At 38.0% G+C, this 18,548-nt stretch overlaps 1 protein-coding gene across 1 annotated transcript in view; it reads left to right on the top strand.

The window, feature by feature from the left end:
* Nucleotides 1–18,548, top strand: part of PDE11A (phosphodiesterase 11A) — a gene marked incomplete at its 3' end in the record, with an annotated part of 409,287 nt that overhangs the window by 38,663 nt on the left and 352,076 nt on the right. The window contains exon 2 of the mRNA XM_082841569.1: nucleotides 13,457–13,615. Coding sequence (XP_082697695.1) covers nucleotides 13,457–13,615 — 159 coding nt within the window. The remainder of the gene's footprint in view (nucleotides 1–13,456; nucleotides 13,616–18,548) is intronic.

The following is an 18,548-nucleotide window of genomic DNA, read 5'->3' as shown; positions in this document are numbered from 1 at the left end:
TGTCAAAAGCTTTTTCTGCATTTATTGAGATGATCATATGGTTTTTCTCCTTCAATTTGTTAATATGGTGTATCACAGTGGTAGATTTGCATATATTGAAGAATTCTTGCATTCCTGAGATAAACCCCACTTGGTCATGGTGTATGATCCTTTTAATGTGCTGTTGGATTCTGTTTGCTAGTATTTTGTTAAGCATTTTTGCATCTATGTTCATCAATGATATTGGCCTGTAGTTTTCTTTCTTTGTGACATCTTTGTCTGGTTTTGGTATCAGGGTGATGGTCGCCTCGTAGAATGAGTTTGGGGTGTTACTCCCTCTGCTATATTTTGGAAGAGTTTGAGCAGGATAGGTGTTAGCTCTTCTCTAAATGTTTGATAGAATTCGCCTGTGAAGCCATCTGGTCTTGTTTGGTCTATTTGTATTTTCTGATTGGTCTGTTTGTATTTTCTGTTTCTTCCTGGTTCAGTCTCAGAAGGTTGTGCTTTTCTAAGAATTTGTCCATTTCTTCCAGGTTTCTGTTTTATTGGCATATAGTTGCTTGTAGTAATCTCTCATGATCTTTTGTGTTTCTGCAGTGTCAGTTGTTACTTCTCCTTTTTCATTTCTAATTCTATTGATTTGAGTCTTCTCCCTTTTTTCCTTGATGAGTCTGGTTAATGGTTTTTCAATTTTGTTTCTCTTTGCAAAGAACCAGCTTTTAGTTTTATTGATCTTTGCTATTGTTTCCTTCATTTCTTTTTCATTTATCTCTGATCTGATGTTTATGATTTTTTTCCTTCTGCTAACTTTGGGTATTTTTGTTCTCCTTTCTCTAATTGCTTTAGGTGTAAGGTTTGTTTGTTTGAGATTTTTCTTGTTTCTTAAGGTAGGATTATATTGCTATAAACTTCCCTTTTAGGACTGCTTTTGCTGCATCCCATAAGTTTTGGGTCATCTTGTTTTCATTGTCATTTGTTTCTAGGTATTTTTTAATTTACTCTTAGATTTCTTCAGTGATCTCTTGGTTATTTAGTAACATATTGTTTAGGCTCCATGTGTTTGTATTTTTTAGTGTTTTTCCTGTAATTGATATCTAGTCTCATAGCGTTGTGGCCAGAAAAAGTACTTGATACAATTTCAATTTTCTTAATTTACCAAGGCTTGATTTGTGACCCAAGATATGATCTATCCTGGAGAATGTTCCATGAGCACCTGAGAAGAAAGTGTATTCTGTTGTTTTTGGATGGAATGTCCTATACATATCAATTAAGGCCATTTTGTTTAGTGTGTCATTTAAAGCTTGTGTTTCCTTATTTATTTTCATTTTGCATGACTGTCCATTTGTGAAAGTGGGCTGTTGAAGTCCCCTACTCTGATTGTGTTACTGTCAATTTCCCCTTTTATGGCTGTTAGCATTTGCCTTATGTATTGAGCTGCTTCTATGTTGGGTGCATGAATATTTAAAATTGTTACACCCTCTTTTTGGATTGATCCGTTTATCATTATGTAGTGTCCTTCTTTGTCTCTTTTGATAGTCTTTATTTTAAAGTCTCTATTGTCTGATATGAGAATTGCTACTCCAGCTTTCTTTTGATTTCCATTTGCATGGAGTATCTTTTTCCATCCCCTTACTTTCAGTCTGTATGTGTCCCGAGGTCTGAAGTGGGTCTCTTGTAAACAGCATATATATGGGCCTTGTTTTTGTATCCATTCAGCCAGTCTATGTCTTTTGGTTGGAGCATTTAATCCATTTACATTTAACATAATTATCAATATGTATGTTCCTATTACCATTTTCTTAATTGTTTTGGGTTTGTTATTGTAGGTCTTTTCCTTCTCTTGAGTTTCCTGCCTAGAGAAGTTCCTTTAGCATTTGTTGTAATGCTCGTTTGGCGCTCCTGAATTCTCTTAGCTTTTGCTTGTCTGTAAAGGTTTTAATTTCTCTATCAAATCTGAAGGAGATTCTTGCTTGGTAGAGTAATCTTGGTAGTAGGTTTTTCCCTTTTATCACTTTCAATATGTCCTGCCACTCCCTTCTGGCTTGCAGAGTTTCTGCTGAAAAATCAGCTGTTAACCTTATGGGGATTCCCTTGTATGTTATTTGTTGGATTTCCCTTGTTGCTTTTTTTTTTTTTTTTTGGCCATACGCGGGCCTCACACTGTTTTGGTCTCTCCCATTGCAGAGCACAGGCTCTGGGCGCGCAGGCTCAGCGGCCATGGTTCATGGGCCTATACGCTCCATGGCATGTGGGATCTTCCTGGAGCGGGGCACGAACCCGTGTCCCCTGCATCGGCAGGCAGACTCTCAACCACTGCGCCACCAGGGAAGCCCTCCCTTGTTGCTTTTAATATTTTGTCTTTGTATTTAACTTTTGATAGTTTGATTAATATGCGTCTTGGCATGTTTCTCCTTGGATTTATCCTGTACGGAACTCTTTGTGCTTCCAGGACTTGGTTGACTCTTTCCTTTCGCATATTAGGGAAGTTTTCAACTATAATCTCTTCAGATGTTTTCTCAGTCCCTTTCATTTTCTCTTCGTTTCTTGGATCCCTATAATTCGAATTTTGGTGCATTTAATGTTGTCCCAGAGGTCTCTGAGACTGTCCTCAGTTCTTTTCATTCTTTTTTCTTTATTCTGCTCTGTGGTAGTTATTTCCACTCTTTCATCTTCCAGGTCACTTATCTGTTCTTCCGCCTCAGTTTTTCTGTTCTTGATTCCTTCTAGAGAATTTTTAATTTCACTTATTGTGTTGTTCATCACTGTTTGCTCTTTAGTTCTTCTAGGTCTGTGTTAAACGTTCCTTGTATATTCTCCATTCTAGTTCCAAGGTTTTGGATACTGTCATTACTCTGAATTCTTTTTCAGGTAGACTTCCCATTTCCTCCTCATTTGTTTGGTCTGGTGGGTTTTTACCTTGCTCCTTCATCTGCTGTGTATTTCTCTGTCTTTTCATTTTGCTTAACTTACTGTGTTTGGAGTCTCCTTTTCGCAGACTGCAGGTTCATAGTTCCTGTCGTTTTTGGTGTCTGCCTGCAGTGGCTACGGTTTTTTCAGTGGGTTGTGTAGGCTTCCTGGTAGAGAGGACTGGTGCCTGTGTTCTGGTGGATGAGGCTTGATCTTGTGTTTCTGGTGGGCAGGATTGTTTCTGGTAGTGTGTTTTGGGGCGTCTGTTACCTTATTATGATTTTAGGCAGCCTCTCTGCTAATGGGTGGGGATGTGTTCCTGTCTTGCTAATTGTTTGGCATAGGGTGTCCAGCATTGTATTTTGCTGGTCATTGAGTGGAGCTGGGTCTTAGCATTGAGACGGTTATCTCTGGGAGAGCTTTCGCCATTTGACATTACATGGAGCCCGGAGATCTTTGGTGGACCAATGTCCTGAACGTGGCTCTCCTACCTCAGAGGCACAGACCTGACACCCCGCCAGAGCACCAAGACCCTCTCAGCCACACGGCTCTCTCTGGGCTTCTGTTTCAGCAACAACAATGTGACTGAATGGTGTAGGCCACTTTTTTCACCAATTGTCCGAGGAGAAGTCTAAGATTACTTTTTAACATTAAACTTCTGTCAAACAAAAACAGTAACTTCCACATATTAATCGTAAAACCTTAATAAAATATGTATTAAAATATAACTTATACACTTTGATACTAGAAATTAGTGTATTTGCCATAAATGTGGGAAAGTCACAATCTTATTGATACAGCTGTTTAGCAATTAGTTACATTTGGGGGCCAACTTTTCTGGTTGTCTCAATTGGTCACAGCGGGAAGAGTAAAATAGGCTTTCTGTTGGAGGTGGTCCTTGTTGGTTTTTTTTTTAAATCCAGAGCTTTTATTTAATTTTCCTTTCAGTTTTATCCAGATTTAATTGACATACAGCACTGTATAAGTTTAAGGTGTACAGCATAATGATTTGACTGAAATACATCATAAAATGATTACCACAGTAAGTTTAGTGAACATCCATCATCTTGTATAGATACAAAACTAAAGAAGTAGAAAACAAATTTTCCCTTGTGATGAGAAGTCTTAAGATTTCCTCTCAACTTTGAAATATGACACACACAGTTTTCATTCTATGATGTTGTACATGATATCCCTAGTGCTTATTTGTCTGATAACTGGAAGTTTGTGCCTTTTGACTACCTTCATCCAATTCCCCCTGCCCCCATGCCCTGCCTCTGGTAACCACAAATCTGATCTCTTTTTCTATGATCCTTGTTAGGTTTTAACAAATAAATGAGACCAAATCTCTGGTGTGTCTCTGTTAATCTGTACCCCTGATTCAGATCTGGCTTTTCATGCATCACTCTTTTGACCTTGGCTTTCCCTATATTCCCTGGTTCCTGACTGTTTGGCTTTGAATCACAACTCCATGTTGACAATCCCTTGTCCATAGTTATAGACTTCATGGCCTTCTTGGTTCCACCTGTAGCCTCACCTCCCTGATTCACCAAAGTTCTTAGATGGCTCCACTGTGACAGGAAGAAAGGTGCTTCTGGCCAGCTGACTCTTCCTATGTCTATCTCTTCAGATACTGGTCTTTGGCTCAGACATTTTAATTATACACAATAAATCTTATAGAAATGGAGTTGAATTTTAACTCTACATACAATTTATCTGCACACTTACAGTATATCCTTAGTAGATATCTGTGCTATGTATTAAAGAAGTTTAAGATTTCACCATTTTCTTTCATACCACCTCACCAACTTTGGTTTCACCTGTGCTGTGGTTCTTCCATTTTCCTGTGTCTTATGCCTTGAGATATATTTGTATTTCTCATAAGAAAGATAAATAATAATAGTCATGATGACAACAATAAGACAGGACCAAAGAAAAGTGCCAACTAAGAAAGGCAGAACAAAGAAATAAGATCAGCAAACCAAGTTTACTTTAGAAACACACCTAAAGTACAGTGACTTGGTAATAACAATGGCTCTTTCTAAACCTCATATTAAATTCTTTTATGGTGTCTGTTAACCACTAATTCAGCTTGGAAGACTTAATTGAAAGTGTGCCCATTAAGCATTAACCAAATAGAGGTGACCTGTACATATTTATAAACTGCTCCACCACCTATACCACACCACTTCAGGTCCATAAAAGAGTGACGTTTCAAAAACATACATACTTTTTGGTAATATTTTATAGTATTTAAAGCTATACACGTTTCTTTGTGAAAGAATTCAGAGACAAGATTTTTGTTTGCTGTTGAGCAATGACATTCTATGAATACATATTAGGAACAACCATGATAACTTTGCACTTTTTCTCAAGTATCAAATTAGGATGCCCAAAGCGTTAGCTATCTACTTACCATATGCTGTGTCTTTGTTTTTGTGCAGTATATTCTCAAGCCTTCCATCAGTTCAGAACAATTAGTTATGCTTCCTTGTATGGAGAAAAGCAGAATAGTACATTTCAAATGATTAAAGACTAATCAAAAATTTTGAGAGCTTAGCTTTCCAAGCAGTTTTTGGAAAATAAGTGATGTTTATGATCAGTCATAAATGTAAGGAGATGCTTTTATGAATTGGAATTAAATGAGTGTTACTAATTGATGTACCAATAAAAGCAATTTTCTTTTAAGCTTCAGATAGTGGGCAATCTTTTGGTTTGAGTTTCAATGGCATATTCATTTTATATTTTATATTTCCATTAGCTTCTCTACATTGCAGCTCCATAAGGCATTTGAAAGAAGATGTAGATGAAATGCGGGACTGAACTTGGTCTCCAAACCTTCCTTTGTTGTGGGGAGGATAGGAGGGTTCTGCGTAAGGTATGCAGGCCCAGTGTATTAAGCCTATGAGGAAAGTGGATGGAAAACATAACAAACTGAAACAAAACAAAAGCTAACGAACAATCTTATTCTGAAAGCTCTAAAGCAGTGGTTTACAAGACCCCTCAGAACTCTGGAGGCCTTGGATTTATTAAGGGACCTTTGATTCAGTGGTTCTTAACCCGGACCAACAGTTAGAAGTCAGATCCCCTGCACAACCCCTCCTCCCACCGATTATGATTTAATCGGTCAGAATGGGGCTAGGGCATCAGTAGTTACCTAAAGCTCCTCAAGTGATTCCAATGTTAGGAACAGTTGCCAACCACTGCTCTATTCTTATGAATACCTAACAGTGTTTGTAGACTGAAGAATTACCATATATACACACATCTTGTATTACTTTTCCTCTATAATTTATGGACACAGTAACTCAGATACAAATTCATTAAACATTTCATGGAGTTAAGAGGAGCTTTTTGCATTTACATGTTTTCTCATCCATATGTTCTAAAAACATAATTCTCATCATGTGGATGTTCTCAGACTTGAAGAGTTTGATCATCTTGGCTCTGAAGGACCCAAGGTAAAGTTGAAATTGTGGTTAAAACAATCACCGTTATAGGTTAAATGGTGGTCAAGACTAGTTCTTGGCTTAATCATGAGCACTGGATAATTTTACTGTAAAGTGTTGGGGAGAGAAACCTTAAACACAGAGTGGGTAAAAGAGATCTTATGTGACCCATCCTTGCTATGAGTCTGAATAAGATTCTTAGCTCTGGCTCCTGCCTTAGGGAGCCTTGAGTGGCTTCTCTGAGAAAGTGAAAAGAAGAGTGGATAGTTTCCCTTTTGCTTTGAGGCTTCTTATGTGCCTCAAAAATATGTCTCCCTGGGGCTGGCTGGGATTCTTGAGCGCAGTGAACATAGCTCTTTTTTCAACGACCTGCAAGCTCAGACTTCAGAAGTTGGTTCTTTCTACAGCCTTAGTGGACTTTGCAGGTGGGATCCACTTTCTGGGTGTGTTCTGTGGCATCATATTCAACTCAGGAATGTGCAGAGGAGGCTGCAATTGCAAGGTCCTGGGTCAGAAGTACATGCACTTACTGTTCTCTCTGTAGCGGGCACAGGTCAGTTCCATTGCTAAAAATTCAAAATTGCTTTTGGCCTTATGACTTTATCTTTTTAAATATTAAAAATCATAGCTGACTGTCACATGCAAAAAGTAGGTCTACACAAAAGCACTGAGAAGATCCCTGCACTTCTCAAGAACAGTTATACTTAAAGTATCTGTGATATGAAAAATATTATGACATAAAAATACTCGAAGCAAAAAAGAGTCTGCCACATTCATAAGAAACTCATTCCAGATTTTAACAACCTTATTAAAGAAGCCCTTTAATTTATTAGAAATCTCTCCTGTTGTAGATCATTTCTTATTTTTTTGTCCTAAGGGAGATGAATAAAAATTGGACACCATTCTCAATGTGATATTTCATTATAGACCTAGAGGCGTTTGTTAGTTTCCTACTCAAGTTTCCATCTCCAGCAGTAAGTAGGCCCAATGTTTCTACCTTCTCATTGCTCCTGTCACCTCTGTGCCTGGCCTTCTGTGAAGCTTTGCTGGTGAGTGTGGTGAAGACCTCAAGTGAAGTTATTGAGAAGAATCTCTCATTCTTATCTAATTAGTCTCTTCCTTGCCTTCCTTTTCCTGAAATTAAAACACCTATCTATATATCTATCTACCTACCTACCTATATCTCAAACTACTTTGGGGGCAGTACCACCATGTGGATGGCCCGTAGTTAACTAAACCTCAAAACATCCACAAGGGATCTCCTATTACCCCCTCAGAAGCTGTCCCCTCCCTGTGTTCCTCACTCAGGGAATCTACCACTCACCCAGGTACCTGCACTGGCTATATGCAGCTATTTTTTACTTCTCTAGCATTAGCAACCTTACATCAAATTAATCAGCAAGTCCTATTGATTCTACCTCCTAAGTATCTTTCAACTCAGTCCTTTCCCATCACCCCTATCACCAATAGCCACCATCCCAGTCCAGAGATGGTTTATCTCTCACCTAGACTTCTTGCTTCCCATTCATTCTTTACCTGTAAGCCATACTAACTCTTTCGAAAATGAAGAATCATCCATATTACTCCCACCTACCTTCTTAAAACCCTCTAGTGACTCCGTCTTCCTCTATGGTAAATTTACAGTTCAAAACCTGGTCGCTAAGCACCCCTTCTTCAGCTTCCACCTGGTCTTTTTTGTTCCATCTCTGACTCTTCCCTTGAGAACCATCTTCAACTTTTTTCAGTTCCTCAAATTCACCAGCTTCCTATTGCCTCTGAATTTTGAATACTATTCCCTCTTCCTGGGAAACCAATCCTTTGGCTGTCAGCTTAAAAATTTCACTTTCCTTGGGAGATTCCCCCACGCCGCCCCCCCTCCCTCAGACTGTGTGTTCCACAATGCCCTATGTTTCCTTTACTACTGTACTCATTTGTGGTCATTGCTTGCCTAGCAAAATCTGTTTTTTGCTATCTTCCATTTTTAAACTTTCCCTCTCTCTGTAACATCAGACTAATATGTTCCTTTATCTAATTATTTCCTTAGTTTTCTTCATCTCCTATGATTAATTTATACCTCGATTTTGGGCTCAGCTTTCTTCATTTTCTTAAATTGGAAAATTAATCTAGAGATTAATATAATTGTAAAGTATACAATTGTATCAGCTCTTCTGACCTCTCATTAGATGGATTATATCAAGTTTTGAGTTAATTTGTGAGACTAATCCCATAAATAGTGTAATGAAGACATGGACAAAGTATGTTTTATGATGCATTATTTTTAAAAAATCATTATGACTTAATGAAATAAATTTAATCTTCCCAGCTTTTAAATTAGAAGATTAACACTTACCACATATATCAACATAATTATCTTTTTCTCCTCAAGTTACAAGTTTATCAGGTGAGTGTAGAGAGTTGGAGAGATGGTGAGGAGGGTTTACTATATTTTTGTTCCCCCTGGTCATGATGAAGCACCCCTGTATCTGTTGTTGTCATGTGGCTTTGGATATTTTGGCAATGAATACCCCACAGTCTTGGTGGTTGATTTACTCAGAGTTGGCCTTTGGTGGATGACGCCCTTCTCCAGAGATACAGACTATCACAAAGGTAAGAGTAGAAAGGCTTGCCTATTCCAGAGTAGATTTTCAAGTCGTCTCACATGGTCCACACCAATGATATGTAACCACCAGAATACATGCCACTCTCTTTGTTCCTTCCCATTTTAAGGCTTTTCTTATCAATGAACTTTATTGATCTTACTAGTGACTAAGCCCTTTATCATTTTGGATAATTGTTCTCATGTGAGAATCAGCTATGAGCATTTAAAACCAATTAAAAACCAATGCTTCGTATTGATTGGTTCAATTTGGGATGGGGTGAAGCCCAGGCACTGGTATTTTGAAAACCTTCTCAGGTAATTCTCACATGCAGCCAGGGTGGAGAACCACTGATTTTAGGTTGCAGGATATACCTCACTGATTTATCAACCTTCTTGACTTTCTTTATATGTAGACTTTCACCTTCATCTCAAACTTACCCACTCCAGTAGATGGCACTTCCATCTATATAGTTTCTCAAATTAAAACCTGAGATTCATTCTTCTTTCTCTAGACCCCCATCACCAACCAATTCATTAGGAAGTACTGTAGACTCAACATATCCATCTATTTTTCCTTAGCTCTATTGCTTTTCTTTTAACCCAGACCATCTTCTTGCCTAACCTGGACCACTGAAATTTCCTTACTGGTTTCTCCTATTCCAACCCTATATCATCTTCCACAAAGTTCTTAACTTTTAAAAGTTGGTCTTAAACTTTTTGTTATAAAATATTTCAAACCTTTAGATAAGAAAAGACCATCAGAGTTTATAGAATTTTAGCACTGTACTACATTTGCTTCACAGTTTTTTTTTTAAAGAAGGAAAATTGTGTTGTTAGAATTGAAGCCTCCCTCTACCTCTCCCTCATGCTATTTCCTCCCTTCCTCCCTGGCGGTAACCACTTATATCAATTCAGACTTTATTATTCCCATGCATGCATTATACTGTTGCTACATGTATGAATCCATACATAATATTTAGTATTGTTTTTAAATTTTGGTGGTATTATATAGATGGTATCAGTTTGCAGCTTGTTTCATTTAACATGTTTTTGATGTTTGTTCATGTTAATACAAGTAGCTTTAGCTGATTCCTTTAAATTGTTATATAGTATATCAAAACAAGACATCATAATTTGTTTATCTTTCTATTGACCAATATTCAAATGATTTCCAGTTTTTTTCTTTTCATAGTTGATGTTGCAGTAAACATTTGTGCATCTCTCTTCTGTACATGTACAATGGTATCACAGTGAAATGTGGGGCCTTAGGGCCTTTTCAACTTTCTAATATTTTGCATAATTACAACACAGTCTTTAAAAAAAAACCCATCTATTACTCAGGAAAAGTGTTGTGGAACACCTCTAGTAAGCCAGTATGAAGTAGTAAATGAGAAATAAAAGCTTTGCTCTCTCAGATCTTATATACCAGTGGTGGGAGAACAAATAAACTAAGATGATGATTTCAGAGAATGCCAAGTGCTGCATAATGAATCATACCATCCTTCTGCTTCAAGATCTTCAGTGATTTTCCATTGCATTTAGGAATAATATAACTCCTGTCTGGTCCTGTAAGACTTGGTACCATCTGGCCCCTGCCTTCCTCTTCCATTTTCCCTGTGGCTTCCTGTGCTCTTGCCTTTGACCTTTGAGTTTTTGGAAATTACTAAGCTTTTTCTTGCTTCAGGACCTTCACGTGTGCATTGTTCCAGGTTCCTGGAAAGTTTTTCCCACCATTATTTGACTGGCAAATTATTACTCGTGACTCAAGTCACAGCTTACTTGTCCTGTCTTCAGAGAGAACTTCCTTGATCCCCATAAAAATAGGTTCCTTCTTTTGAGCCTCTCTCGTGATACCTTGTCTTTTCCTCAGTATCACTTAGCACAATATATGATTATACATTTATATGTCATCTGCCTCATCTACTAAATTTCAAGTTCATTGAAGGCAGGGATGATGCTTCTTCTGTTTCCTGCTGTATCTCCTAGCTCACAGCCTGACACATAATGTTTCCTCAGTGAATGAAAAAAAAGTAATACAAATTAGTGTTTTTCTGAAAGTTTAGTTGCAGGCTCATTTTGAGCAGGAGATTTGGTTTTGTCTGGGTTTTGATTCCCCTCTCTCTTGAGGGCTCCCCTCTCCCTAACTAAGGGTTTAGAATGGCCTCCATAGGCCCCAGACCAGAATCAGGCCTTATTACAAAGAGGGTTCCTGTTCTTTTGATATTGGGGATATCACAGAGGTCTTTTGATATTGGGGATATCACAGAGGTCATAGAAGCCCAGCACTGTTTGGTCTTGAAGTTATCACCTTGTCTGCAGCCAGCCTTCCTAGGCCCTCAGTCAGATAAAATTTATAGCTCTCTATGGTGGTTGACAACAGTGCTTTGTTTTTGATTTTTTTTTTTTTTTTTTTTTTTTTTGCGGTACACGGGCCTCTTACTGTTGTGGCCTCTCCCATTGCGGAGCACAGGCTCCGGACGTGCAGGCCCAGTGGCCTTGGCTCACGGGCCCAGCCGCTCCGCGGCATGTGGGATCCTCCTGGACAGGGGCACGAACCCATGTCCCCTGCATTGGCAGGCGGACTCTCAACCACTGCGCCACCAGGGAAGCCCCTGTTTTTGATTTTTAAGCCTCTTTTAACAAGGAAATATCAAGAGCATTGGGAGAAGCCTCACTTCAGCCCCTGGCTTGAAGCAGTGAGCCTGGATCCAGTTTGTCTTCTTCCTTGGAATGTTTTTAGTCCCTATTACCCTTTTAGGAGCCAGTCTTTTCTCTCTCTCTCACTCTCCGTTCTTCCTTCTTTTTTCTCCCTTCCGTTCCCTTCCCTTCCTTTCCTTCTTTCTTTTTTTTTTTTGGCCCACTCAGCATGTGGGATCTTAGTTCCCCAACCAGGGATCAAAACCGTGCCCCCTTCAATGGAAGCACGGAGCCTTAACTACTGGACCACCAGGGAAGTCCCTCTCTTTCTTCCTTCCTTTCTGCCTCCCTTCCTTCCTTCCTTCCTTTTCTTTCTTCCTCTTTCTTTCCATTTGAAAGTAAGTTGAAGGTAGTATGACATTTCACCTCAACATACTCTAGCATGTATATCCTAAAAATAACATTCTCCTACATAATTACAATACCACTATCACACCCAAGAAAATTTATATTGATACAGTGATATTATCTAATGTAAGGTCCTTGTTCAACTTTCTCTAATTGTCTCCCTCCCAAGTTGCATAACAATTTTCAATGAAGGATCTCACATTTCATTTAAGTTTCAGGTCTCTTCAGTCTTCTTTAAACCAGCACAGCTCCCATGGCTTTATTTTTATTTTTAATTTATTTCATCTCTCATGATATTGACATTTTTGAAAAGTGCAGGTCAGGCTTCTGAAGGAATGAGCAATAATCTGCATTTTTCTTAATTTTCTTTTCCTGAATGATCAGATTCAGCTCTTTGACAAGAACATTCCACATTCTTTTTTTTTTTTTTTTTTTTTTTGCGGTATGCGGGCCTCTCACTGTTGTGGCCTCTCCCGTTGCGGATCACAGGCTCCGGACGCGCAGGCTCAGCGGCCATGGCTCACGGGCCCAGCCACTCTGCGGCATGTGGGACCTTCCCAGGCCGGGGCACGAACCCATGTCCCCTGCATTGGCAGGTGGACTCTCAACCACTGCGCCACCAGGGAAGCCCCATTCCACATTCTTGATGACGCTGTGTCCTTCTTATTGCATCACATCAGGAGGCGCACATGGTGCTGTTTTGTCTCATTAATGGTGATGCTAAGTTTGATTACTTGTTGAATATGATGTCCACTAGATAATGATAAAGACATCTTTTTCTCTTTGAATTTAATGAGGCGCTTTGAGACTAAGTGAATACCCTGTTTACTAACAATTTTCATCCAATGGTATTGGCATCTATTGATGATCCTTGCTTGTATACATTATTGTATCTGTAGTTGCAAAATAGATATTATATAATTTTATCAGTCCTTCTACATTTTTTAGCTGACATTGTGTAAAGAAGCCTTTACCTCCTCCCTACCCATCACATTAAAAACATTTTTTAGAATGTTTAAAAAGTATCAGTATGGGCCTATAAGTTCTGTTTTTTCACAGGATCATTTTGACTGAGGAAACATAATTGCTTTTTCTGCATACTTTTTCATAATGCTTAATATATATTTCTTATATGATACTTCATAGCCAGTTGTCTATGCGAAATAACATATTTTAATAAATAGCACAGTGTGAAGTTCTATTAAAAATACTTGCCCCTTCCCCAGTTTTGATATATTGTTGTAGTGGGGTTTAAAGTTTCTCTCTTCGTTTACCATGGTTAAAAACTATGGTGGTGATTTATTTTCATTTATGTTCCTTTGGTGAATTCAACATGAAATCAGATCTGTTCTTGTTATTAAAAATCCGTGGGGTGAAGTTCCCAGTGATAAGGTATCACACACAGAAACATTCTCTCTCCTTCTCCCTGACAACAATGCAAATGCAGTTAATGATGCCCTCTTTGTCTTATTTTTAGGATCGCAGATTCAATGATGAAATTGACAAGCTAACTGGATACAAGACAAAATCATTACTGTGCATGCCTATCCGAAGCAGTGATGGTGAGATTATTGGTGTGGCCCAAGCAATAAATAAGATTCCTGAAGGTGCTCCATTTACTGAAGATGATGAAAAAGTAAGATTTCATGCTTTTTGTGACTTGTACTTTCCTTCTTGATCATTGATTGCTATTCTCCCTGAAAAGGACAGGAATTATGTGAATAGCTGTTGGATTAGGCCATTCATGGATCAAAGAGCTTTTTCTCATATTACACAAAATGTAATGGGAGTTTTTTGCTATTTTGTAGAATGTGGTATAATTGAAAATAATTACTTCATCTGCTTAGCTTGCTTTTCATTGCAAGCCCTAGTAGTATTCTTATTATTCCCTAGTCTTTATCTTCCTTATAAATAAGCCTTTTTTTTAAAACATAAATAATTTGCGATATTTTAAAAAAACACCAAGAATACTGCCAGTACCATCACATCAATGTGTGTGCTCTTTTTCTAACCCATTTCCCTGCCTTCAACCACACCCAAGGATAACCACTAAACTAAATTTTCATTGATATTCCTTTGCTTTATGAAAAAATAATTTATATTTACAATCCCTAAACAACATAGTGATTAATTTTGCTTGTTTTGGAGTTTTTTTACAAATGGTATTATAATGTAATCTTCTACAAGTTGCTTTTTTTACTTAGTATGACGTTGCTAAAATTCATCCATGTTGTTATATGTATCTGTAGTGCTTTTGTTTGCACTGCTGTGTAATGTTCCATCATGTAACTATTTATGTATTTATGTATTCAAAATGAAAATTCATTTCATTTTCCTTCAACAGATATTTGGGTTGTTTCCAATCTTTTTGGGGGGTGAGAGAATATAAACTATAAATATTCTTTTGTATATCTTGGCATACCTACAAATGGAACAGCTGGGTCATAGGCTATGTGAATATTCAACTTTACAAATAGTGCTAGTATTCCAAAGTGGTTAAATCAATGTATGCTCCCTCCAGTAGGGCTTAGAGAGTTCTAGCTTACTAACACTTGGTATTATCAACTATTTTGGGGGGTGGGGGTGGAATCAGGTGGATATAAAAGGATATATCATTGGAATCTTAATTTGTTTTCCTGATTACTAATGAGGTTGTTCTTTTTTTTTTTCCATATGTTTATTGGCCATGTGTTTTTTCTCCTTTGTGAAATATCTACTTGTGTCTTTTACCTACTTGCTTTTGGTTTAAAAAAAAAATCTTTTTCTAATAGATTTGTAGGCGTTCCTTATATATTCTGAATACCAATTTTTTTCTTAGTTTGTGGCTTGTCTTTTTTTTTTTTACATCTTTATTGGAGTATAATTGCTTTACAATGGTGTGTTCGTTTCTGCTTTGTAGCAAAGTGAATCAGTTATACATATGTTCCCATATCTCTTCCCTCTTGCGTCTCCCTCCCTCCCACCCTCCCTATCCCACCCCTCCAGGCTAAATAAGCTTTTTAATTGAGGATCACAGCACTACCACACATGGCCCAGGGAAAGATAGGGGAGTTAGGAAGATTACTGTGTTTCAGAAGCTCAGCACTTTCTCATATTTTCATAATTACTGTGAAGAATTGTTTTCTCAGTTTTTATATAAAAATCTCAATAATATGAATGTTTTAAATTGTTATTCCAAATTGCTAATAAAAAGAACATTATTTGTGTCCATGAAGAGCAGTTGGCTTTGGTAGAGTGATGTACTTTTTGCTCTGAAATGTTGAGTTCTCTCACCATTATTTTATTCACCAGCTCATTTTAAAGAGAGACCTTCGAAGAGCTGAAGTTCTGGCTTTGAATCTCTTACCTTCATATTGAATAGAATCTGGTGGACTATTTATAAGATTTATGGTAAAAGCAAATCTCAAGTTAGTTTGTTTAAGTTTGATGACTGCCATATTCTTACTTGATTATAAAAGACACTTTATAATTTAACCTTCTGGCTATGAGGTTGCTATTTGCCAGTGCTGATTACTAATGCATTAAATTAATGCAAATGTTCTGGTATAAAAGGTCAACATAAATTATGATTATAAGGAGACAAGATTTTTTAAGTGTGAAGAGAGTCCTTTATTGAGGTCATTTCTGTGGTCAAATTTGAACAACCCAGATCCAAGAAAATGTTTATAAACTCTTAGAGCATGATAGGACCTCAGGCAAGGTCTTACCAATTCAATAATCAACTACAGTGTTCAAGGCACTTGTGTTGGGGCCGTAAGAGACAAAGATAAATCCCAGATGTGCTATGCCATGAGGGAACTGCACAAGGAAGAAGGCAAGGTCAGCAGTAAGATGTTCTAGGACATGTTGTGAGGGCCTAGGAAAGGGAGGATGAGTCTTACTTGAAGAATCTGAAGAGGCTTTGATCTGACCTCTGAAGAAAGTGTAGGCTTCCCTAAGACAGAGCCAGGTGAGAACGTGAGGCTGTTTAGGAACGTATAAAATGTAGTCTACCTCATTCACTATGCAAATGTTTCCATGGGATGTACAGATAGAACAAAAATTTTATTTTGTGCATTTTGTACTGAAGATGACAGAGTCCTATAATTATGTGCCTCTTATAAGGAATTAGATAGAAGGATTTGAGCTTTGTCTTTCCAAACATAACAGCCACGTGCCCACAACATCTCCCAAACCGTTGAGTTTATACACAGATATTAGTCCTGCTTTCACTCTGTCTCCTTCATTTAAGAGGATCCCATTGTATATTTAATTTTCATCTATGATTCCATTTATGTTATATTTGTTTTCTGGACTTTTCTCATTGGATTTATACTTATGATGTAGGGCTTCATGAGCTCTGGACGGTTTAAAGGGAAGGTATGCACAGAGCTTTGTCCCTGTCTTGAACAGCATCAATGCTTAGCTCTACTGAGTACGAGAGCTGGGACTGAGCTCCAGCTTGGCTAGAGACAAGCAGCCTGCTCTGGGTGAGCCACTTAACCTCTGACTTTGTTTCCTCTTCTGTCGACTAGACTGTCTACCATTCTACAGTATGAGAATTCAGTAATCATTAACAAATACTTTGCAAAGTATAAGAAACTAGGCAAATGTAAACATAAAATTTTTTTTTAAACTATCATTTTCCCAAAGAGTTTCAAAATGTTATTCTATATTTGTCAGTTATCCCAAGCCAATTTATTTCTTAGGTTTAACTTCATTTGAGTATTTCCTTGCTCAAATGTTATATTTTTTCTCCTCTGCAATTATCCCATGTGCCCACAGTAACATTTTATTTTCCAAGCTCTACGATTTCCTCACCTGATTAAAAAACCCTGCTTTAGTCTCACTTCTTGGGAAAAAAAACCTTACCACTTAGGGCAGGTAGGTTGTGTTCTTGTAGGTGACACTGGATGGAGAATATTTTTATCTCAAATTTTGTATCTGGCTCTTTCCTGCAAGAATTCTATATATTGTAAACCAAACAGGAGTGATGAAGAAGAAAAGCAGAAAACAAAATCTAGGAATGATTAATGGGAAAGAACAAGGTCTAGAAACTTTTCTTCAAATAAGAGAAAACATTGTGGCATAATGGGTACATACAGTCCAGATAGTGAGTCTACCTGGGTTGAAGTTCCATCTCGGCCATAGCCTGTGTAACCTTGGGCAAGTTACTTAGCTTCTCTATGCTCCCATTTCCTCCTTTTAGGAGAGAGATTATAATAATAATATGTATCTCCTAAGGCTATAGGGGGTTAAATGAGAAAATACAAGGAAAGAACTTGGAAAAGCACCTAGCACTTAGTAAGTCCTCATAAAAGATTAGCTTTTACTGATACAATGTTAATACATGTAAGATACAGTCAGGTCTCAGTTAAGAAATTACCTTTGTATAATTTAAGTCTCTAAGTTTTTTTTGTTTGTTTGTTTGTTTTTTATTTTTAAATTTTTTATTGTGGTACGTGGGCCTCTCACTGCTGTGGCCTCTCCCATTGTGGAGCACAGGCTCCGGACACGCAGGCTCAGCGGCCATGGCTCACGGGCCTAGCCGCTCCGTGGCATATGGGATCTTCCCGGACCGGGGCACGAACCTGTGTCCCCTGCATCGGCAGGCGGACTCTCAACCACTGTGCCACCAGGGAAGCCCCTCTAAGTCTTTATTAAATACAATCTATATGCCAGTTTCACTGTTGGAGTTTTAAAAACGAAGTGAGGGATATACTTCTTTATAAATTCACAGTTCTCTTGTGTGATTGTTTATGCACATACTGTTTTACTTGATTGTACAAGATTATGCTTATACCAATTTGTATTCTATTTTTCAGAGTAATTTCTTACATATGTGTCCTCATGTGAATGTAGTCTACATTTGCCATTTTTAGAGATTATAAAGTTTTCTTCTTTTTCTATGTAGTTGAGCTTGCACAGTCATTGTCCTATTACTGGAAATTCGGGTTGTTTCCAGTTTTTCACTAACACAAATAGCCCCTGAATGAACATCTTGAACAAGTCACCTTTTTCTTTTGTGTTATTTCCTTGGGGTATATTCTAGAGAAGGAAATTACTGAGTCAAAGGGCAGGAAAAGTTTTATAACTCTCATTCCAAGTTACCAGATAGCTTTCAGAAATACTGAACCCATTTACAACGGTAGCAACATACATATACCTCTCTTCACAGAGCCCTGCCAGGTTTGTTCAATTCACATTTAAAAACTCAAATTAGTTTGCCTTAGTCTTCTAGGCAGGCTTCAGAGAACCTCCTCCCGCATTTACCAGTATAAACTCCAGCAACAGAAGTTTCAGTTGCCTGCAAATAAGGAAACACGGGAGGGAAATGGAAGCACAGTGTTTAGTGTTAGGTGAGGGGCACCATATCAGAGTGCCTTTGGGGCAGGCTCAAGTCTTTGCCTGCTACATGTTAGCTCAGTGACCTTGAGCAAGTTGCCCCATCCCTGTTAGCCTCAGGACCTCCTAGCGTTGTGAGGAGTAAAATAGAGCACAGATGTAAAGTGCTTAGGGTAGCACTTATATCAATAAATGAGCTTCATGAAATCTCACCATCTACTTCAAACCCAAAAGAAAATAATTTG

This window comes from Leucopleurus acutus, assembly GCF_964270905.1.
Source record: "Leucopleurus acutus genome assembly, chromosome: 6".
Lineage (NCBI taxonomy): Eukaryota > Metazoa > Chordata > Mammalia > Artiodactyla > Delphinidae > Leucopleurus > Leucopleurus acutus.
The sequence above is the reverse complement of the archived record's forward strand: the minus strand, read 5'-3'. Positions and strand labels throughout refer to the sequence as shown.